The sequence below is a fragment of the Astatotilapia calliptera genome, chromosome 7, assembly GCF_964374335.1.
Source record: "Astatotilapia calliptera chromosome 7, fAstCal68.1, whole genome shotgun sequence".
NCBI classification, from domain to species: Eukaryota; Metazoa; Chordata; class Actinopteri; order Cichliformes; family Cichlidae; genus Astatotilapia; species Astatotilapia calliptera.
The window spans coordinates 12177501-12200589 of NC_137428.1; the positions used below are offsets into that span (position 1 = coordinate 12177501).

General features: G+C 40.6%; 1 protein-coding gene across 2 annotated transcripts in view; it reads right to left on the reverse strand.

Annotated features, from left to right (window-relative positions):
* dennd1a (DENN/MADD domain containing 1A) overlaps positions 1–23089 on the reverse strand; it is a 42061-nt gene that overhangs the window by 7920 nt on the left and 11052 nt on the right. Inside the window, exons 6-21 of one of the 2 annotated variants that reach the window (XM_026172884.2) lie at positions 18095–18164; positions 17675–17755; positions 17344–17397; positions 16218–16328; positions 13738–13838; positions 13297–13342; positions 13036–13137; positions 12804–12929; positions 8837–8938; positions 8547–8634; positions 8391–8431; positions 5723–5794; positions 5316–5372; positions 4962–5114; positions 2046–2110; positions 606–743 (exon numbers count right to left, since the gene is read on the reverse strand). In XM_026172884.2, the coding sequence (XP_026028669.2) occupies positions 606–743; positions 2046–2110; positions 4962–5114; positions 5316–5372; positions 5723–5794; positions 8391–8431; positions 8547–8634; positions 8837–8938; positions 12804–12929; positions 13036–13137; positions 13297–13342; positions 13738–13838; positions 16218–16328; positions 17344–17397; positions 17675–17755; positions 18095–18164 (1407 nt within the window). The remainder of the gene's footprint in view (positions 1–605; positions 744–2045; positions 2111–4961; positions 5115–5315; positions 5373–5722; positions 5795–8390; positions 8432–8546; positions 8635–8836; positions 8939–12803; positions 12930–13035; positions 13138–13296; positions 13343–13737; positions 13839–16217; positions 16329–17343; positions 17398–17674; positions 17756–18094; positions 18165–23089) is intronic. The other variant, XM_026172885.2, reaches the window with a different exon arrangement.

The window sequence follows — 23089 nt, forward strand, 5'->3', positions numbered from 1 at the left end:
TTGGTTGGGAAATTTGTTTGTGAAGTTTCCATATTGTTACCCTGACTTTCTCCCAAGTCTGAAGATCTGTATACTTACAGGTTTTTTTGTTTGTTTGTTTTTTACAACCGTAATGCATTTTACTGGTATACATTTCATTTCTTTAGAGATATTTAACCACCATTAGATAACATCTCTGGAGTAGGTTGCACTCACAGGGATAATTTTCTATGGAAGAGAAGTCATATGATCTGTGGAACACCCATTTGTGATTGGTCAGATGCTTCCCACACCACCCCTTTCACCCTTGAGTTGATAACAACCCTCAACAACATATGACCACTTATCCTTGTCACCAATTTTCCACCCCAATAATTGAAAGATATCCTGGGTATGTTGAACTTACTTTAGATCCCAGGTTTCATAAGCCCGTACCAACAACATAACATCGTTTTGTTTCCCTAATCGTACTAATTGTACAAATGTCCCTATCCAAGAACCTATCCAAATCTACAGCTTTAAAAGTAGCTATGCACAGACATGCCCACAATTACTGAAAGAGAAAAGGAATAAGAAAGGCTTGTTGATGAACCAAACAGTGCAAAGTCAATCAGGGAAATGCATACAGAGGCGACCACTCAAAAGGGACCGAGAAGAAAAAGCTGTCAGGAAACCCAGAGATGGACTCATTGTCGTATTGGAGCTCATCTCCAGACGAATCCTCAGACAGAAAGACTGTGTAGTGACGAGTAGGACGGACAGGGCTACAGTGACAAGAGGAAAGACAACAGAAAATACACAGTTCATTACACAGGGGGCAGAAAGCAAGAGGCACATTAAGAAGAGAAATTAGAAGAATTAGAAGTTTTCTAGTTGATTATTGATTTGAATGGGCAAAGAGTTTGTTGAAAAAGAAAATAATCCAAATTTTTGGCACTCCTTCAAGTAAATCCTTAATTTTTTCTCATTTCCAATGATGCAAATCTTGTTCCTGTAATGGTGCACACAGCTTCTGTCCTATTGCTCCATCTTTATGATGTCAAAAAGGGGGGATGTACTTATATAGGCATCACAGAAGTCCCTTCCACCTAATGTTCAAAATATCTGTTTACACAGTGTAGCCAATCAGAAGAAAGGTGGTTTAAAACAGTTTATTTCAGACATAGGGGCTAAAGGGCTGCACCAACGCCCATCACAAAATGTATTGATTTGTCTGAATTGTGAGTGATGCACCAAGAGGCAATTGAAGGGAGTCTGATTTGTGTCTAACTCAGTACAGCAGTACAGAACAACTGTTTCACCATCATCAATATCTTTCAGTGGTACCAAACAAACATTCCAATTATACTCTTAGTCGAGTCGCTTTTGACCAGGATATGTTGTTCAATGCGCCATGTTAGACAAATATGTAGGACTGCTTTCTTCAATTTGTGTAATCTCTCTAAAATTAGAAATATCCTGTTAACTTAAAGACCTCATGGTACCCTATTATCCCAATAGAGCACTTCGTTCTCAGGCTGAAGGTTTACCTGTGGCTCTTAGGATATTTAAAAGTAGAATGGGAGGGAGAGCCTTCCGGTTGCAGGTCCTTCTTCTGTGGAACCAGCTCCCAGCTTGGATTAGGGACATAGACACTCTCTACTTTTAACATTAGATTTAAGACTTTTCTGTTTTGACAAAGCTTATAGTTAGGGTTGGATCAGGAGGCCTTGAACCCACCCTTAGTTATGAGTTATTATTAATGTCTGGCTCTCTTTCACAGCATGTCTTTTGTCTCGTCTATCTCCATTTACCCCCACCGGTCGTGGCAGGTGGATGCTGAGATTATATTATCAGTTTATATGTGGATTATATATGGAGACCCATTTTAATATGATGAACTTAGAAGTGTCCAGGTATGTTGATTGTAGATATTAACAAGGTTAAAGAAACCCCCATGTTTTTTGAATCCTTTAGGCCCACAATTTATCCACTGCCTTTTCCAACAAAGGAACATTAACCTTATCTCTTGACTGAACAAACTCAAAAACAGTGGAATTTGCTGTTTATAAATAAAGTATGCTTACTGGTCAATGCTGCTTTCCAGACTCAGATTGCTGCTTGGTCTTTTCAACAGCACTGGTGGCCGAGCCTGTGGACATGACGAAATAGGAGAGAAAGGAGAAATTTTAATGTCAGAAATACAAATAATGTACCACTATCTAAAGAAAGATAGATATAGATTGTTATACATATATTGTGTATATATACAGTGGCTTGCAAAAGTATTTGGCCCCCTTGAACTTTTCCACATTTTGTCACATTACAGCCACAAACATGAATCAATTTTATTGGAATTCCACCTGAAAGACCAATACAAAGTAGTGTACATGAGAAGTGTAACGAAAATCCTACATGATTCCAAACATTTTTTACAAATAAATAACTGAAAAGTGGAGTGTGCGTAACTACTCAGCCCCCTGAGTAAATACTTTGTAGAACCACCTTTTGCTGCAATTACAGCTGCCAGTCTTTTAGGGTCTGTCTCTACCAGCTTTGCACATCTAGAGACTGAAATATTTGCCCATTCTTCTTTGCAAAACAGCTCCAGCTCAGTCAGATTAGATGGACAGCATTTGTGAACAGCAGTTTTCAGATCTTGCCACAGATTCTCGATTGGATTTAGATCTGGACTTTGACTGGGCCGTTCTAACACATGGATATGTTTTGTTTTAAACCGTTCCATTGTTGCCCTGGCTTTATGTTTAGGGTCGTTGTCCTACTGGAAGGTGAACCTACGCCCCAGTCTCAAGTCTTTTGCAGACTCCAAGAGGTTTTCTTCCAAGATTGCCCTGTATTTGGCTCCATCTATTTTCCCCATCAACTCTGACCAGCTTCCCTGTCCCTGCTGAAGAGAAGCACCCCCAGAGCATGATGCTGCCACACCATATTTGACAGTGGTGTGTTCAGAGTGATGTGCAGTGTTAGTTTTCCGCCACACATAGCGTTTTGCATTTTGGTCTCATCTGACCAGAGCACCTTCATCCACATGTTTGCTGTGTCCCCCACATGGCTTGTGGCAAACTGCAAACGGGACTTCTTATGGTTTTCTGTTAACAATGGCTTTCTTCTTGCCACTCTTCCATAAAGGCCAACTTTGTGCAGTGCACGACTAATAGTTGTCCTATGGACAGATTCCCCCACCTGAGCTGTAGATCTCTGCAGCTCGTCCAGAGTCACCATGGGCCTCTTGGCTGCATTTCTGATCAGCGCTCTCCTTGTTCGGCCTGTGAGTTTAGGTGGACGGCCTTGTCTTGGTAGGTTTACAGTTGTGCCATACTCCTTCCATTTCTGAATGATCGCTTGAACAGTGCTCCGTGGGATGTTCAAGGCTTGGGAAATCTTTTTGTAGCCTAAGCCTGCTTTAAATTTCTCAATACCTTTATCCCTGACCTGTCTGGTGTCTAAATCCAATCGAGAATCTGTGGCAAGATCTGAAAACTGCTGTTCACAAACGCTGTCCATCTAATCTGACTGAGCTGGAGCTGATTTGCAAAGAAGAATGGGCAAGAATTTCAGTCGCTAGATGTGCAAAGCTGGTAGAGACAGACCCTAAAAGATTGGCAGCTGTAATTGCAGCAAAAGGTGGTTCTACAAAGTATTGACTCAGGGGGCTGAGTAAATACACACACTCCACTTTTCAGTTATTTATTTGTAAAAAATGTTTGGAATTATGTATGATTTTCGTTCCACTTCTCACGTGTACACCACTTTGTATTTGTCTTTCACGTGGAATTCCAATTAAAATTGATTCATGTTTGTGGCTGTAATGTGACAAAATGTGGAAAAGTTCAAGGGGGCCGAATACTTTTGCAAGCCACTGTGTATGTGTGTATATATATATATATGTATGTATGTGTGTGCATATATACAGTGGTCCCTCGCTATAACGCGGTTCACCTTTCGCGGCCTCGCTGTTTCGCGGAACAACTCTTTCCAATAGCTTTAGCTCATAGCTCATTATCTTTTCCACTCTATAGTTACTACAGCTCCGCCCATTACCTTTGTTCTGTTTTATGTCATGTTTTCCAGTCACTGTGTATTTATATACCACTCTGTATTTAATATTAGTTACTATTAATCTCTGGCTATCTTCCACAATGTGTCCTTGTCCTACCTTTCTCCCTTTACATTTTTTCCTCACTGACCAAAGTTCTTGCTCACAGGGGGGTCATCTGATTATTGGGATTTTCTGTTTTTTCTCTGTATTATTGTAGGGTCTTTAACGTACAATGTAAAGCACCTTAAGGCAACTGCTGTTGTGATTTTGCCCTATATAAATAAAACTGAAACTGAACTGAATTCTTGAAAACTGGGACCAGTACACTTCTTCTCTGCTCTTCAGACTTCCTTTCACTTTGAGTTAATCAATCTGGTTAGTCCATTGCCCTCTCTTCTATACAACTCCATACTTCACAGGACTTTTTTTTCCTGTGCCCAAGTGCTTTCAAACATTCACATACAGACTCAGACTAATGGATCCATCAGAGGCAATCCTTAGTAGATCCCTGATTCCATCATTCAAACAACCTTCCAATTTGTAAATGAACCACTTTGCCACCCATAAGCTGTTTCTTAGATATTTGCAATGAATAGCTGTACAGGTGTACCTAATAATACAGCCCATGATTGTATATAGTTTAAAAAAATAATTACACACGTCAGCTTATCTACTCTGGAACGTAAATATATAGATAGTGCTTTGCGAGCACATTTTAATCTTTTTTTTCCAAATTTAAATAATTACAATATACAATATCAGTCTCATATTTTTGTACTGGGAGATGCAATCAAACATAATGCTACAAACAGAATAATGCTATTTTAATTAACACACCACATTTAAATCCCCCTTTGACATAGCATTTCAGGTGTGCTATGACATAAGTGTTTCATATGAAACGTTTTTAGCGTTTTTACATTGTCACATCCTTTTTGCCCACCTGTCCCAAGTGCATAGTGACTGGCCGACTGTCTTCCCAGTTTTGCAGTGACCTGTTGCTTCTAGCTGCACCAGTGGAGGTGGAAAATCCTGCTGTGCTGTCATCATCAGTCACTGCTGACCCCTCAGTGGAGAGTCCATTCTCTGCTTGCTCCTACAGTGGTGGGGGGGGGACACAGGAAAAAGAAAAGTTAACAAAGGTGAAAGTAGTGATGGCAGAGAAGGAAAAGAAGGACAGAGGCTGCATGCTGTGGCTGGAAGGCCATACGGTCAAAAATGACAGATTAGGGAAGCCATCATTATAATTCATGATTAAAACTCCCAAATGATTCAGAGCAGGAAAACAAATCAATACCTTTTGCTTCAACCGACTCTTGACTTCTCTGATCCTCATTTTTGCATGGTCCTTGGCCTGTTGAGCACATAAGCACACATAGGTCATTGCCATTGTGAATGTATTTACATCTTCTTATGATTCTTACATTTCAAAGGAAAGTTGAGGCAAGTCTCATCTACACAGTGAAACTACGTAAATAAGAATAAAGGTGCAGAGTATCACCCACGTCGACACCTCATGCTCACAGATCCTTTATACTTTTCAGAGGAGCTCTGTTAATTAAACCTTGAAACAATATAGCTTTGTAACACACAAGGTTTGTTGCTGATATGGTTGATCACCATGTTAGCTCATATTGTAACACAGGGGATTAATATTAACAGCTGATACATGGAAGAAATTTCAAAAGTCACTAAAGTGCTCACAAATTTATAAACTGTCTTCATAGCTGGGTTTGCTTTGGTCTTCACTGTGTTGAAGATGGCTCCACCACCTTTCTGCAAAACAAACAAAATTGTTATATATTTATATATATTACGATTAATTTTTAGTTGAACCAGTATCATCAAAGTTCTCAAACTCCAATCAAAATCCTTAAAACCAGTTGAAACATTAAATTAACATTAGCCCATCAAAGTTTCTGTCTCAAAAAGGAGAGGCGGGTGTCTACTAATCTGAAGGTCAATGGTTCAATCCCAGGCACCTGTGGTCTGCATGTTGAAGTATCCTTGGGCAAGATATCAAAAAATCAGATTCCCCTGATGCACACTTGAGTGTATGAATGTTAGGTTAAAAGTACTTAGGAACAGAAAATAATTTGCTTATATGAAAGTACGGGTGAATGAGTCTTATGGTAAGAAAGCACTTTGACTCCTCAAATAGAGTAGAAAAGTGCTATATAGGTACTAATCCATTTACCATTTTGTTAGCAGTGATTTAACCAACATGGAAAAAAACAAGGGAAATGGTGTCTTTCCCAGTTTGCAACAATTTTTAATCTTTTATTCAGAGTGTTATCAGTGTCATTCTGCATTATGTGATACCCCACATACAAGAAACCTGTTAAAGCCTCTTAAAAATGTTACTCATGGAAATAACTGGTGATATGAAATAACTATTGAAACGTCACCAATTTTCTTTCTTTCTTTCGTTCTTTCCATAGATTTTCAATTGGTCAGGTAATTGGTTGGGCCATTCTAGCAGCCTTGTTTTCTTTCTCTGAAACCAATTGAGAATTTCCTTGGCTGTGTTTGGGACCATTGTCTTGCTGAAACGTCCACCTTAATTTCATCTTGGTATATGGTATTGGTATATTGGTATTTCGTTATCTTGGTATATGCAGCTGATTTTTAATCAAGAATGAACCAGTCATTTGTTTCATTTATCCTTCCTTAAATTATATGAAGTGTGCCATAATGAAAAACAGTCCCATGCCATGATGTTCCCACATCCATCATCAACCTTTTGACTTCAAAATATGGTGTGTATTATGGCAAAAACATTCAATTTTGTTCTCATATGAGATGTTTCTTGTGTGACACCTTGGTAATGAGACATCTTTTTTTATAACCCATCAGTTAGGACAAAAACAGCTGATATTATTTTGCACTAAGTGGCAGGTTTTTAACTACTGATGAATTTCAGCTGGTGTCATGATTTTGTTTTCACCTCCCTTTCGTCACCTGCTTGGTTCTTTTTCCCTGCGTTATTTCGTATTATTACACAATTTATGGACATTGTGTAATAATCTATGATTTGATTTCTTTGCATGTGTGGATTGAATGGATAGCTACCAACATCTGGTGAGAATTTTATGCCAACAGCATCTTTAGAAATATATTTATTTAGAAAATTGGTGATGTGTTCAATACTTATTATACCTGTTGTATTTTTATTTTTATATATTAGCACCTACAATTATATAAAGCACTGAAACACATAGAACAAAGTGAGTCGAATAAAGGAGTGAATGCAACATAACATTGTCTATTTGCAGAATCAGACAACACGATGTGTTTATACACATCCGCATTTAATCATTAAGTATTATTAATCTCCGGCTCTCTTCCACAGCATGTCTCTGTCCTGTCTTCATCATCTCACCCCCAAGTGGTCTTGGCAGATGGCCACCCCTCCCTGAGCCTGGTTCTGCTGAAGATCTCTTCCTGTTAAAGGGGAGTTTTTCTTTCCCACTGTCACCAAAGTGCTTGCTCGAGGGGGAGGGTTCTAATTGTTGAGTTTCTCTCAGTTTTCTCTGTATTATTGTAGGGTCTTTGCCTTATAATATAAAACACCTTGAGGCCACTGGTGTCGTGAATTGATGCTATATAAATAAAAGTGAACTGACTTGAAAACTTGGTTATCCAATATGACAATGATCCCAAGTACACCACCAAATCTACAACGGCATGACTGTAAAAGGAAAGAATGAAGTTGCTGCACTAGTCAAAGTCCAGGCCTCAACCTGACTAAAGCACTCTGTGTAAATAAAACCTGGAATGTTGCACAAAGAAATGGGCACAAATTCCAAAAGAGAGAGGCTGAAAAATTTATACAGAAAACAATTATTTCAAGTTACTGCTAAAAGTGGCTATGCAAGTTATTGAATCATGGGATATATATAGTGTTTTTCACACGTTTCGACAGAGATTTGTGCTGGTGTGTGAGACCATGACCTAACAGCATAGCAGATAACTGAAACAATATTTCAAAAATTGATACAATTGCCAAAAAAACCTACATGTTCAACCCTCTGGAGCCATTTATTTTTAAAATTAATTCCATTAGATGCTGAATTTTCAAAATTTCCATGATTTCTATCTTAGCAAACAGCTGTTGTCAACAGATGGGTAAAATTTTACTCTTGATTTATATGCTTTTGACTGTAAGTAAAATATATAATTTAAAAACTTCCTGAATGCTTCTTTTTCCTTCTAACAAAACAAGATAATTGAGATGACATATGTTTACATGTTTCAATAATATCTACAGCTGCAGAGTGCAGTGCAGGTTGAGGGATTACCCTCTTAACCCCTTTGATTTTATGGATACAACTTGGTTAAGAAACTAATCTTAGTATTCAGATGTGCTTACCTTTACAGTGAACAACCACTGGTGGTAGGTTTTGTCACTGCCTGTGGGGGAGAAACAAAAATACACAGCATCAAGCAGGTGGAATACTGGATACTAGATGAGGAAATTTCATATCCTATTACAGAGCATAAATAGTATTCCAGTGTGAATACTGACCTGCATATTCACTCATGTTGATCTCCTCCTCAAAGATGTCACTAAAACCTTCGCCTGAGTTCAGCAGGTCTAAGCGGCCGTCAATGAACTGCAGGTCAAACCAAAACACATGAGCCAGCAAAAGGAAGCTTGTGTGTGTGCGTGTGGCCTTTTATAGTAAAATGTATTTATTTTTATTTTATCTTTACACTTTCACAGTGAAGACATTGTGCCAGTACAGGTAAAGGTTAGTAGGCTAATGTTTAGTGTTAGGCACAGAGACACAGTGAGGGGTGTAAGCATATAAATACCTGTTTGAATAACTGCAGCTGAATGGCATTCTGAAGGAACTGTCTCATGGCACTCGACCGATGGTTTAGAAAGGTTTCTTCATTAAATGTTATACGTTCTTCCTAAAATGCAGAAAAAAATACCAACTGTCACAGTACTTTATAATAGTGTATAACTCAGGGATGTGAAAAAAAAAGTTTCACATGATGCCATAATCACATTGTTTTCTTTTTCACATCACTGCAGTTATAAAGTAGTGTCTTACATAAAGGAGCAAAGAAACCAAATTTAGTCCATCCTATGGTGACTGACATCTGACATTCCTTTCGAGCTCAGCCCCTCAGGGTTTAAATGCTTGGAATTAATACTACATGTACTTTGCCTTCACAGTTTTCTGAAAATTAGAGCCCCCTGCTATCCCTTTGTCACCAATAGGCAGGACTAATGTTATCAAAATGAATGTGCTACCCAGGTTTCTCTTTTTATGTCAGGGGAAATAGTATTCCCCTATTTCTGTCCAAACAGTTTTTTAAGTCCTCAGACCAGATGGTTTCTTCTTTTCTGTGGAAGGGCTCTCTCTATTGCAAAAGTTCACCTCTAATGGGGATCTTTCCCTACCAAAATTTTTGATGTATTACTGGTCTTCACATACTTAAACGTAAATTCACTTACTGCCTAAATTCACCAGATCTGATTTGGTGTAAACTTGAAATTCAATTTTCCCACCTTTTTCACCCACCTCTCTTATCTATTATTAAACTTCTTCTAAATCTTCTGTTACTTTAAATCCCATAGTGCTCTCTACACTTAAGATTTGGTCTCAGTTTAGATCTCATTATAAATTCATATCTTCCTCTAGCAGAATACTGTTGTTAAGAAATCGTCATTTCCCCCTGCCACCACCTATGCCGCTTACTTGATCTGGCATAAAAGAGGCATAAAAACCATGCAAGCCCTTCACAAAGAGAATGTCTTTCTTAGCTTTTCAGAGTTGTCCCCAAAATTTAACCTGCCTCCTTCTCACTTGTTTCTCTGCTTTTAAATTAGACACTGTATTTCATCACTGTTTCCAAATTTTCCAAATTCTCCCTGCTGACCCACCATGTGTTGACCTTCTGGTTCTTAGGCCTAATCAGAAATTAACTCTATCTAATATATATCATACACTTATGGCGACTGAATCTGACTCATCAAGTAAAATCCAAACTGCGTGGGAGCGTCAATTAGGTGCTGAAGTGTTTGAATCATGGTGGGATAACATGATTCTCGCCATACTTTCAAGTACACCATGTGCTATGTTATGGCTTGTACAGTTTGAAGTTTTAAACAGTCAATTTTCCAAATTCCCATTTATCTAAAATCTTTCCTTCAGTTCTAGATCAGTGTGACAGATGTCAAACCTCACATTGTAACCTAAGTCATATGTTTTTCTTCTATCCAAGTTTGCACAGATTCTGGAGTGATTTCTTTTCTGTACTTTCAGGACTTTTTGAAATCCAGATCAGAAAAGACCCTCTAATTGCCATATTTGGAGTTACAATGACACCTCTTAACTAGGGGTGCAACGATACACAAAATTCACGGTTCGGTTCGGTTCGATACTTTGGTGTCACGGTTCGATATTTTTTCGATACAAAAAAATGTTCATGCATTTTTAATTTGTCATTTATTAAAATTATAAATATATATTTTAACTCAAAAGTACAGTTTTTAAATTTAACCCTAACCCTTGTGCGTGTTTTTTATTTTGACAGCAAATGCGCACCTGCGGACCACTTATGTGCAGCCCTGGTTATTTAGCTCGTCATATTGCAGCCACAGAAATTCTTTTGTCCATGAAACCATAAAGCTGCACTTTCTTTTTGCCTTATAGTCTGATTTGTCATAACTTCTCCGTTTTGTGGTAAGCTTTTCTTTGACTGTCACTTCTTCACCCTGACCTGTCTTATCTGGCTCAGCAGAACTGAAATGCTTTTACACGCTCACTCACATAAGCTCAGCGATTCTCTGCGCGATCAACCTCTCACATGTGTAAGCTGCGGGAGATTTCACTTGTCATGTTTGCATAGTAAGCTAATGATTAATAAGACGATGTCAGAGGAATTGGTGCGCAAATTATCATCACTCACAGATCAGTGCTGTCGCTCTCTATACACAGTTCGCACAATTGCAAAGTGAAAGCAAAAAAACAAGCGCAAATTCAAACGCGACTTCAATATGTCACATATTGACAGTGGCTCACCGATGCCAATGACATAATTACCCAGCTACATTTCTGAAAGAATGCAAAAGCATTGACATATATTTTTCCTACAATAGCCTGACGGGCAGGGAAGAGAAAGATTTTGGTAGCCCGACTGAAAAAAATCGCTAGCTCCAGGACGTCGGGCTAGCGATATTGCAAGCCCTGTATCTGATTGAGGAATCACTCATCTTTGGAAAAGAGAGTTTATTACAGAGAAATGGCTCTTTCCAAAATAAAAGCTATACTATCCGCTTCTTCTGGGCTATATTCTCAGCAGCATAAGGAGAATCATGTGCTAACAGCTGTCTAAATGACTCGGCTAAAGTTAGTAGCATGTTTGCTTTTTTTTGTCTGCTTCCACTTGTCTTTGCACTAGGATGATGTCGGCGTAAATGTGCAGTCATATTCGTTGTGTTCCCACTAGTGCTTTCAGGTTAATCTCGTTGAAATGACGTTAACGCCACAACACGGCAAATCTCCGTTAACGAGCTACCGCCGATCACTCCGTGCATGGGGCTAGACGGCCAACACGTTAACGAGCTAACTGCGCTAACACACTAGTTCACACCAATGTAATTGAGCATTGCATGGCACATCCAACATACTGTTTTACTTTAGTCCATGACTCGCTTACCTTCAGGGTCATACGTCACATGAAAACCAAAATAATTCCAAACGCCAGATCTGAATGAGGTTCAATTTGCCTGTTGCAAGTAGAGCTTAACTTCTGTCTCGCTAGCTTGCCCTGCGCTCTTCCTTCTGACTATGCTGTCTGTGTTGAGCACTCAGTGGATCTGCGCTCGACAGTGCAGCCTAGGCGGAGTAGTCGAACACAGATTCACTGAGCGCTCAACACAGACAGCATCGTCAGAAGGAAAATTGATAAAAGAAATTACAAATGTTGTATTGTTCGATACATATGCGTACCGAACCGAAAGCACTGTATCGAACGGTTCAATATCAATACGAATATCGTTGCACCCCTACTCTTAACCTATCCCCCAGCAAACTGAGATCTTGGTTTTCTTTTCCCTTCTTGCTAGATGCTGTGACTAAGTTGAAAAGATTTGATATTTATTATTATTTGATTTAGTCACAGCACCCCTCCCTTTTTTTTTTTTTGCTTTCTGTTCTTGTGTTTGTATGACGTTTTGCATATTTTAATATGCTTGGAGAAATCTAATCACATATAAGATGTATATAATGTGTACAAGCTTGTATAACATCTTGACAAAAAATAAAATAAAAATAAAATCTGAAGTTAAAGTTAGGTAAATGATGACCATAGACACTATAAAACAATTATATTTTATATCAAACTTCTATACTGTCTATGATGATGAGGACTTTCGTTCTTCCGCCTCATTTTTTTTAAAAATAATTATCATGAGTACCACATGTTCATATTCCTCAGTCCACTGGGTTAAAATGGAGACTGCACTTTATCTACTTGTAGCCACAGTGAATTGTGGTAATAGAGCACAATAGATGATGGCTTCAACAGATCAGCACTTCCTGCCTCACACCCAAAGCAGACATGCTGACTGCAATTTGCAGTGCACCGTCCAGTTTGGTAAGCAACGGCTTTCATTTGATTTAATACGTGCAAGAAATACCTTGAACATTGACCTTACTTGAATGGTCCTGTTACTTAAACTAACAGTTTAGATTGCAGCAGTTTGAGTGCTTCACATATTATATCTTTGCTCCATTCATGGGTGTGATCTAGTTCGTGCACTGACCGACTCAATCTGCAGCGCACTCCTGTAGCTGCCGAACAGAGCTGCCTGACTCTTGAGGAAGGCTCGAGCCACACAGTCTCCTGTTGTTGCTGAAACCTTCTTCAGTCGACTTTTCAAAGCAGAAACCTTAAGGTATAAAATTTAGTTATTAGAAAACACTTTCAACCTGGAATGGTTGCTCAATTTTTATAAAACTGTTTCTCAACAGGATAGCAGTCCTATAGTTCCTTACCACATCATTGGGAAGGCTTTGGAGGTCATCATAGGGGCTTTCAAGCATGTTTGTATCTACATTAAGGACCACCACATCATCCAGAGCCATCCCTCGAACTTTCTACATGCAGTAGAGAGAAGACATGGCATAATACCAAGTGTCAAAATACACAAAGATTTCTGTATAGACGCCAAACGTTCAAACAACTAGTTCATACCAGAGAAAGAATGACTGAAAACAATTAACTTTTTCTACTAAATGCCAGTTGAACACACCTACCTCCATTAGGCTGGAGTGGACTCCAATGAGGTAAGGCATCGGGGCACTGGGGGGGAAAAAAGCCACACATAGCTATAAATGAGCTAATAGCTTGGTTGTGTAATCTTAACACTGGTTTTCAGTCTAGTTGGCAGGCACTTCCACAACCTATTAAGATATTTTTTCTCATTCAACTCCCGAAACAGTGTGCAAGAGATGCTGCAATTATTTTGCTGATTGCAAGATCATTCAAATTTATCAAGACAAAAGGTAAACATTGAGGAAATTAATTAATCGATTAAAAAAAAGGAGTCAGACCAAAAACATGAAGGTGTCTTATTGAAATATGAACTATACTTTACATATAAATTATATTCTGCAGATCGCATTTGAGTGTGCCTTGGCACCATGTGTTTTACCATGTAGAGAATCTGGAGTGTAGATGATGCCCAGTACACTCACCAACAGTAGTCTAACAGATGCTGAGGCAAGACAGGGATGTAAACATGTTGCCAGTGCATTGGAAATAACATGGCTGCAGACCCATGGACACAAGCTGTTAACTGTGAACACCCAAAGAGATGTTTTGTTTTTTAGACAATATGCAAACTGCACCAGAAAAACTGATTCCAAAGTGACCATATAGACCAAAGTGCTGGTCTAGATGGGAAGTAACCAACACAAAATTAAACTATGGTCCCATTAACTTCCAGAAAGATAGAATAGGGTCTAGGATGAGTGCGCTGTGAAGACGATACCCTAGGGCAGACCTTCCCAAAGTGTGGGGCCCGCCCCCTAGGGGGGCGCAGAGCCATTGTGGGGGGGGGGTATGAAAAGGGGAAAAAAAACAAAAAAAAAACTATGCTTGGACACTGCTAGCACGGGGCTCCCACACAAACGCAAAGCGGGAGGTGAAGCAAACCAACTTCCTTCCGACCCAAAGACTAGAAAATATGGTGAAGCATATCTTCTCTTTGGTTTCACCTGCACAAGTGCTGAGGTAGGTCTCCCCTGCAGAATTGGTTTCCCCTGCATCGGGAGCTGGGCTCTCCAAATCACGGACAAACAGTATCCCACATTCTTGATTTTTAGTTCACAAACACTTCTTGCAATGACTAACTACTCCTGACATTTTGGAGAGGTTAGCTCTTTATACAGAAAAGTTACAGCGGGATACAAATAATATCAGGCTGATCCTACCACGATTTGTTCCCCCTGTCTAAATCACGGACAAACAGTATCCCACATTTTTTGATGTTTTTAAACCCATTTTGCACAGAGAGGCATTTTTTGAAAAATGTATTGACAGCAATGTTGAATATTATTACACAGGAAAAAACAACTACACGTAAAATAAGCACATCGTGACGCCTCTGCCTTTCTAAATGGAGGGACAGTAACTGTGTGTGTATGTAAGCGTGTAAAACCTGCAGACAGTCAGATTAACAGTATTTTGTCTCTATCTGCCATTCTGCAATTCATCTCATTTAAACAATAACGTGGAGCACAGCTGACATGAAAAAAGGCACAAACCTTTGACGTTGCGTGACCAGCTCTGTATTCCTCGTCCACACGTAAACGCAAAAAAGGAGTTTTAAAAAAATCTCAGTTTTCGGTGATTCAAAACGCCGTTTACGTGTGGACGAAACAGCTGCGTTTTCAAAAATACCCGTGTAGGTGCGGACGCAGCGTAAAAAAGTTAGTAGTTTATTTTCTTACTACCTGTAATTTATCGCAGATTACTTGTATTTGCTTAATTGTTTACTAAATGTTTGAGGTGTAAAATAAACCGCAATGGAGCAAAATATGGGTGTGTGTGGTTGGAGGATGTGTGTGTGTGTGTGTGCGGGGGGGGGGGGGGGGGGGGGGCGGCAACATTTTTCTTGTAAAACAAAGGGGGGCCCAGCAAAAAAAGTTTGGGAACCACTGCCCTAGGGTACAGTATCGATCCGTTTTACATTCAGACAGCAACTGTGAAAATACAGTTCAAGTCTTCAGAACTTCAGACTGAAGCCTTGAAATTTTCAGACCTATAATATAGAGACATATTAAAGACTCAGGCTGTAATCTCCAAGTTAATTGTTTTGGTCAATGTGGTTTCATATGTCCTCAATGGACAATTAGGTTTATTTTTATAAAGATGAATTCACAACCTGTCCACTGTTTACTACACTTTTTATCCAGTGATAAATAGGATACCTCTGAATTGTAAAAACAGTCAAGAAAGATTAAGTTCTTGTTCTGTCTATTTGAGGGTTAAAAAATGCTCAAATACTACTTTGAGGGACTGTAAAACTACGAGATTAAAATTTGGTATAGGGTCTTTAAATATGTTCAATTTATTGTACAAAGAATTTAAAACAAACAAACAGTTAATTCAGAACTGGGTTGGGTGGAAACATTTTCGGAGGTGGAGCAAAGGAGAATAGTGATTTTGTTTTCCTTGATAGCTACCTATATCTTTCATTCAGGTAGTTGGAACAACAGGGATGTGGTTGAAAATTAAAAATAGGAAAACAAATGGAAAAATGTCAAAATCTATATTACAGCTACATTAAAGGTGGCTGGATGTCAAAGGGAAACAAAAAAGCAAAACTGAAAGTGAAATAAACAAAATAAAACCAAAGAGATCTTCATTGGCTTTTGCATTTGATCATATAGCACATTATTTTCCATCGTTCAGTAATAACACTTGCCTGTTTACTACAAGTGTTCTAAATATGGGGTGAAATGATATCTGTGGCCACTTTAAGGGAATTGTTTCAAAATGACAGTTTAAAGAAAATCTCTTCATGGTCATTAACAAATTGACAAATTACTGAAATATTCAAGGCCCAACAAATTTCAAATTTCCCACGTGTGGGACTAATAAAGGTTATCTTATCTTATCAAACTGGCAGAGCATTAACAGAGAGAAGAAAGAGGAAGTGGACTCTACTTACAGTGCTAAGTTTGCTACAGCAGATGAGGATTCGACGTTCATAAAGCATACTAGCGTACAGATGAAGCATGTTATTGACATCTACTGCTACAAAGTACTCTGTTAGGTTTCTCTGCAAGGATCAAACAAAATAAGAGAAAAAACAAGAGTTAGTTGTGACAGTAAAGACCAGTGAGAATCACAATGTCAACCTGTGAAACTCCATATTGTGCATTTCATTTGATAAATGCAGTGCAATATGGCAGTCATGTTAACTGCACAATGTACATATGTTTTGGCACATTATTTATGCACTCCCTATAGCACTCCCAATCGAAGTTACAGTAGCTGATCTGGACTAGAAACAATCTAGTCCAATGATTTTTTTTTGTCATTTTCATTACAAGCGGGACATAGTTGATGACTTTTTAAATTGGCTTGAAGACAGAAGGTACTGCTTCAATGTGACCAAAAACTTGCCTTTCCCAGAAACACAACACTCAGGACCTATGGGAGAAATTGGTAACAGTAATAATGTGTAACAGTTAACTGCCAAGTAATAACTTAATCTAGTGCAAAGTCAGCAACCTTTTAAAAAAACCCAAAAAAAACAAAAAACATTTTGAGTCTATACATTTAGTTTTATGTCCCAGTGATCAATGAAATTCAAATTCTTTCATGTTGGGTAGTTATTTTGACATAAGCTGTCAAGAGGTGAGACTTTGGGTTTACAGGATCAAATATCTGAAGCTATTTTTATTCATTATAATTTTTGATCCTGACAGCCTAGAGCACTTCTATATTTCTGCTCTTACAGAAGAGTACGTCAACTATTTATTTGCAGTAACCCTGTTAATGTACAGCAGATATTACTGTGTCTATGGGTGGAACTTTACCATTCAGTAGGTCTATCTACACACATAGCATGGGATGACCTCAAAAGTCAAAAGATGTTTATGTCCATAAGAAAAAAATACATAAGCACATATTCATGTGCACTCAAAAACCTGTCTAAAGTCTCTCATTTCAAAGTCATAGTTGAGATACGAGTCAGCTGTCAAAACGGTGGGCTTCTGTTTGACAAAATGTAAAGCAGCTTTGAGATTTGACTTTAATGTTTTCAGCATAAAGGAAAAGTAAACACTCACATTCTCAGGTATGCTGGGAAGTTCCTTTGTGTCAGGCACAATGAAATAGGAATGCTAGAGAGAGACAGACAACAAGTGTCTGAGTGCTTCACAGTGTGAATAAAGAATGTAGAAAATCTAAGCAGCATTCCCTGCATGATGATTCATAATAACACCTAGTGTAGTAATCCAGGAGAGCGTCACACTTTAAAGCTAAAAATTAAACTTGTTTCAGGATTTTGTATGGGTGATTCCATTATTCCATTACTTCCTCTGTATGAAGGAAAGGTAATATGTGTTTTCCAGTGTAATTACGAGTTTAGTTGGATGTGATGTGTTGAGTCAGACTCACCACACCAAGGTGAATGGGGACACAAGGTTCAGGGATGGGCAGCGTATACAGTAGCAACAGGAGCTCTTGCCACTGGCTTTCCTAAAAAAATAAATAAATGAAAATAATTAATAAAAAAATTAATCAGAACACGCTAAATGCATGGATAGCATGTCCTCATGCAAATAAATACAAATAGCACAGCCTGAACCGATAACCTGTTATGGTGTAGCTAGAGTCTCAGAAAAAGTCCCAAGACTGCAGCTACATTTGAAAGCCCCAGCAAGCCAGGGCCAATAAACAATGACCGTATCTGATGCTAAAAGTAAAATGGACAGAAGATCTGACATGCATGTATTGGCTAATGAAGAGACTGGCCAATGAATTCCTAACTGAGGTGAAGAAATCCAATTTCAAGATGAATCGTGTGTCATTTCTCACCTGTCCTTTGACAGTGTAATCTGCAAGGATATTAAGCAGCTTGTAGAAAACTTCGAACCAGGGAAGGTAGCTACAAAGTCACAAAACCAGTTTTTAATTAGCACAATTCAAGCAAGATGGAAATCATCTATTTTTAAAAAAGGTAGAGTGGAGTTCATTCAGCAATGGCAGAAATAAAGTGAAACACAGGAAACCACAAAAATGTAGACTGACCAAAAATAAAACAAAAAAACAATAGTAATGACTAAGTGCCAAAGAAGGTATATTGGGTAAAATATTCCAAACAATGTGGTAATTCATGTACTCAACAAAAAAAAAAAGAAGTATAAGGTGCCTTTGAAAAAAAATTAACAATGGTGATAATGTTACAACAAAAGCGTTTTATTCAAAGGTTTTCATAGTTATATAGAGCCTGCAATGGTTTTAAAGCATTGAGACCATGTAATCAAACAATAATGAATATGAGAAGAGACCGAGTAATATATGCTACCAGTCAAACATTTCGACACACTTTTTCATTTAATGGTTTTTCTTTATTTTCAGGACTCTTTACATTGTAGATTCTCACTGAAGGCATCAACACTATGAATTAAACACATGGAATTATGTAATAAACAAAGTGTGAAATAACTCAAAACATATATTTTAGACTCTTCAAAATAGCCACCCTTTGCTTGCTGGGCCTTTTCCCTTCACTCTGCAGTCCATCCTAAACCATCTTGATTGGGTTTAGTCATCTGGCACAGCACTCCATCACTCTTCTTCTTGGTCATATAGCCCTTATACAGTCTGGAGGTGTGTTTGGGGTCATTGCCCTGTTGAAAAGTAAATGGTGGTCCAACTAAATGCAAAACCGGATTGGATGGCATGTTGCTGCAGGATCCTGTGGTAGCCATGCTTGTTCAGTGTGCCTTCAGTTTTGTACATAAAAATTAAATCCCCAACAGTGTCACCAGCAGGGCATGCCCCACACCATCACACCTCCTCCTCCATGCTTCATGGTGGGAACCATGCATATAGAGACTATTTGCTCACCTTTTCTATCTTACACAAAGTGTGGAACCAAAGATCTCAAATTTGGCCCAAACAAATCTCTTCTACTTGTTGCTTTTCTTAGTAGTGGTTTCTTAGCAGCTATTTGACCATAAAGGCCTGATTCCCCAGTCTCCTCTGAACAGTTGATGTAGAGATGTGTCTGCTACTGGAACTCTGTGTGGCATTTATATGGGCTCTAATCTGAGATGCTTTTAACTTGCAATTTCTGAGGCTGGTGACTCCACTGAATTTATCATCAGCAGAAGAGGTGACTCTTGGTCTTCCTTTCCTGGGGGAGTGTTCATGTGAGCCAGTTTGTTTTTTTTTCAAATCACTCGATGGTTTTCGTGACTGCACTTGGGGGCATATTCAAAGTTTTAGCAATTTTCCGTATTGAATGACCTTCAGTTCTTAAAGTAGTGATGGAGTGTCATTTCTCTTTACTTAGCTGTTTGGTTCTTGCTATAATATGATTTCCAACAGTTGTCAAATAGGGCTGTCAGCTGTTAGCAACCTGACTTCTGCACAACACAACTAATGGTCGCAACCCTATTAAGAAAGCTAGTAATTCCACAAATAAACTCTGACAAGACACACCTGTCATTATGAAGCTCACTGAGAGAAGGCCAACGGTTTGCAGCGCCATCAACAAAACAAAGGGTGGCTACTTTGAGCAATCTAAAAGAAAATACATATTTAGTTATTTATCAATTTTTTCTTTGCTGTATAATTTCATACAACTTGTTTCATATATTTGATGTCTTCAGTATGTATCTACAATGTAGAAAGTAGTAAAAAAAAAAAAAAGAAAAACCATTAAATGAGAAGGTGTGTCCAAACTTTTGACTGGTGGTGTACATACATGTTAGCTGTATTAGCTAAATTTAATTAATTTAAATTTTATTTTTATAGCAACAAATCACAACAACAGTTCCTCAATATGCTTTATATTCTAAGCTAAAGACCTTACAATAATACAGAGAAAACCTCAACAATCAGATCATCCCCTATGAGCAAGCACTTAGAGACAATGGAAAGTTAAAATTGTTTTAATACACGTGCTCCACCTGGAGACTCTGTTGTCCTGCTGGGAGACTTCAATGCTCACGTGGGTAACGACAGCGAGACCTGGAGGGGCGTGATTGGGAGGAACGGCCTCCCTGATCTGAACCCGAGCGGTGCTCTGTTATTGGACTTCTGTGCTAATCACAGTTTGGCCATAATGAACACCCTGTTCGAACATAAGAGTGTCCATAAGTGCACGTGGCACCAGGACGCTCTATGCCGTAGGTCGATGATCGATTTTGTAATCGTATCAGCAGACCTGCGACCATATGTTCTGGACACTCGGGTAAAGAGAGGGGCTGAGCTGTCAACTGATCACCACCTGGTGGTGAGTTGGATCAGGTGGCGGGGGAGGACGCTGGACAGACCTGGTGCACCTAAACGCGTAGTGAGGGTGTGCTGGGAACGTCTAGCAGAGGCCCCAGTCCGCGAGATCTTCAACGCACACCTCCGGCAGAGCTTCAACAGCATTCCGAGGGAGACTGGGGACATTGAGTCCGAATGGACCATGTTCAGCGTCTCCATTGCCGAAGCTGCTGCATTGAGCTGCGGCCGCAAGGTGGTTGGTGCCTGCCGTGGTGGTAATCCCCGAACCAAATGGTGGACACCAGAGGTGAAGGGAGCCACCAGGCTGAAGAAGGAGTCCTATCGGGCTTGGTTAGCCTGTGGGACTCCGGAGGCAGCCGACAGGTATCGACAGGCCAAGCGGAATGCGGCTCGGGCAGTGGCTGAAGCAAAAATTCGGGTGTGGGAGGAGTTCGGAGAGGCCATGGAAAAAGACTTTCGGACTGCCTCGAAGAGATTCTGGCAAACCGTCAGACGTCTCAGGAGGGGAAAGCGGTGCTCTACCTGCACTGTGTATAGTGCTGGCGGAGCGCTGCTGACGTCGACTGAGAAAATTGTCAGGCGGTGGAAGGAATACTTCGAGGACCTCCTTAATCCCACTGACACGTCTTCCGAGGAGGAAGCAGAGTCTGGGGATGAGGGGAATGACCCGCCAATTTCCGGGGGCGAGGTCACTGAGGCAGTTAAACAACTCCTTGGTGGCAGAACCCCTGGTGTTGATGAGGTCCGCCCCGAGTTCCTGAAGGCTCTGGACGTTGTAGGGCTGTCCTGGTTGACACGCCTCTGCAATGTTGCGTGGAGATCAGGGGCAGTACCTGTGGACTGGCAGACCGGGGTGGTGGTCCCCATCTTTAAGAAAGGGGACCGGAGGGTGTGTTCCAACTACAGGGGGATCACACTCCTCAGCCTCCCTGGGAAAGTCTATGCCAGGGTGCTGGAAAGGAGAGTTCGTCCGTTAGTCGAACCTCGGATACAGGAGGAACAATGCGGTTTTCGTCGTGGTCGCGGAACACTGGACCAGCTCTTTATCCTCTCCAGGATACTTGAGGGTGCATGGGAGTTTGCCCAACCAGTCTACATGTGTTTTGTGGACTTGGAGAAGGCATTCGACCGTGTCCCTCGGGGTGTCCTGTGGGAGGTGTTGCGGGAATATGGGGTGTCTGGCCCATTGCTACGGGCCATTCGATCCCTATACAACCGTTGCAAGAGCTTGGTTCGCATCGCCGGCAATAAGTCGGACTCGTTCCCGGTGGGTGATGGGCTCCGCCAGGGCTGCCCTTTGTCTCCGGTTCTGTTCATAATTTTTATGGACAGGATTTCTAGGCGCAGCCAAGTGGCGGAGGGCTTTCGCTTTGGTGGCCTCAGAATCTCATCTCTGATTTTTGCAGATGATGTGGTTCTGTTGGCTTCATCGGGTGAGGGCCTCCAGCTCGCACTGGAACGGTTCGCAGCCGAGTGTGAAGCAGCGGGAATGAGGATCAGCACCTCCAAATCTGAGGCCATGGTTCTCAGCCGGAAAAGGGTGGAGTGCCCACTCCAGGTCGGGGATGAGTTCCTGCCCCAAGTGGAGGAGTTCAAGTATCTCGGGGTCTTGTTCGCGAGTGATGGGAGAAGGGAGCCGGAGATCGACAGACGGATTGGGGCTGCAGCTGCAGTAATGCGGACGCTGCACCGGTCCGTCGTGGTGAAGAGGGAGCTGAGTGTAAAAGCGAAGCTCTCAATCTACCGGTCGATCTACGTCCCTACCCTCATCTATGGCCACGAGCTGTGGGTAGTGACTGAAAGAACGAGATCGCGGATACAAGCGGCAGAAATGAGCTTCCTCCGAAGGGTGGCTGGCCTCTCCCTTAGAGATAGGGTGGAAGTTCGGCCATCCGGGAGGGGCTCAGAGTAGAGCAGCTGCTGCTCCACATCGAAAGGAGCCAGCTGAGGTGGTTCGGGCATCTGACAAGGATGCCCCCTGGGCGCCTCCTGGGTGAGGTGTTCCAGGCATGTCCCACCGGGAGGAGGCCCCGGGGCAGACCCAGGACACGCTGGAGAGATTATATCTCTCGGCTGGCCTGGGAACGCCTTGGTATTCCCCCGGATAAGCTGGAGGAGGTGGCTGGGGAGAGGGAGGTCTGGGCCTCTTTGCTTAGGCTGCTGCCCCCGTGACCCGGCCCCGGACAAAGCGGATGAAGATGGATGGATGGATGGATGGATGGATACACGTGAAGACAACACGGATTCAACCATGTGGTAACATTCAAGAGAACATTTGTATCTTTGGCATCAGCTTCAATTTCATTATTACAGTTTCATCATCATACATTTGAATATTAGTTCCAGTAAAATGGTCAAATGGACAGTTCTCTGTAGATCAGGGGTTCATTAACCTCGTACTCAGGCTCAGCAGTTCAAGCTTTCTCTCACACTCAAAAAAAGCTCTTGTTCAGGAGACAGAGCTCAACCACTACTCCCAGCCAACTAATGTGACATTAATTGCCTGGTAGTGGCGATTGGGCCCATGCTAGGTAGGCTCAGATGGACATATCACAACGGATTTAGCAT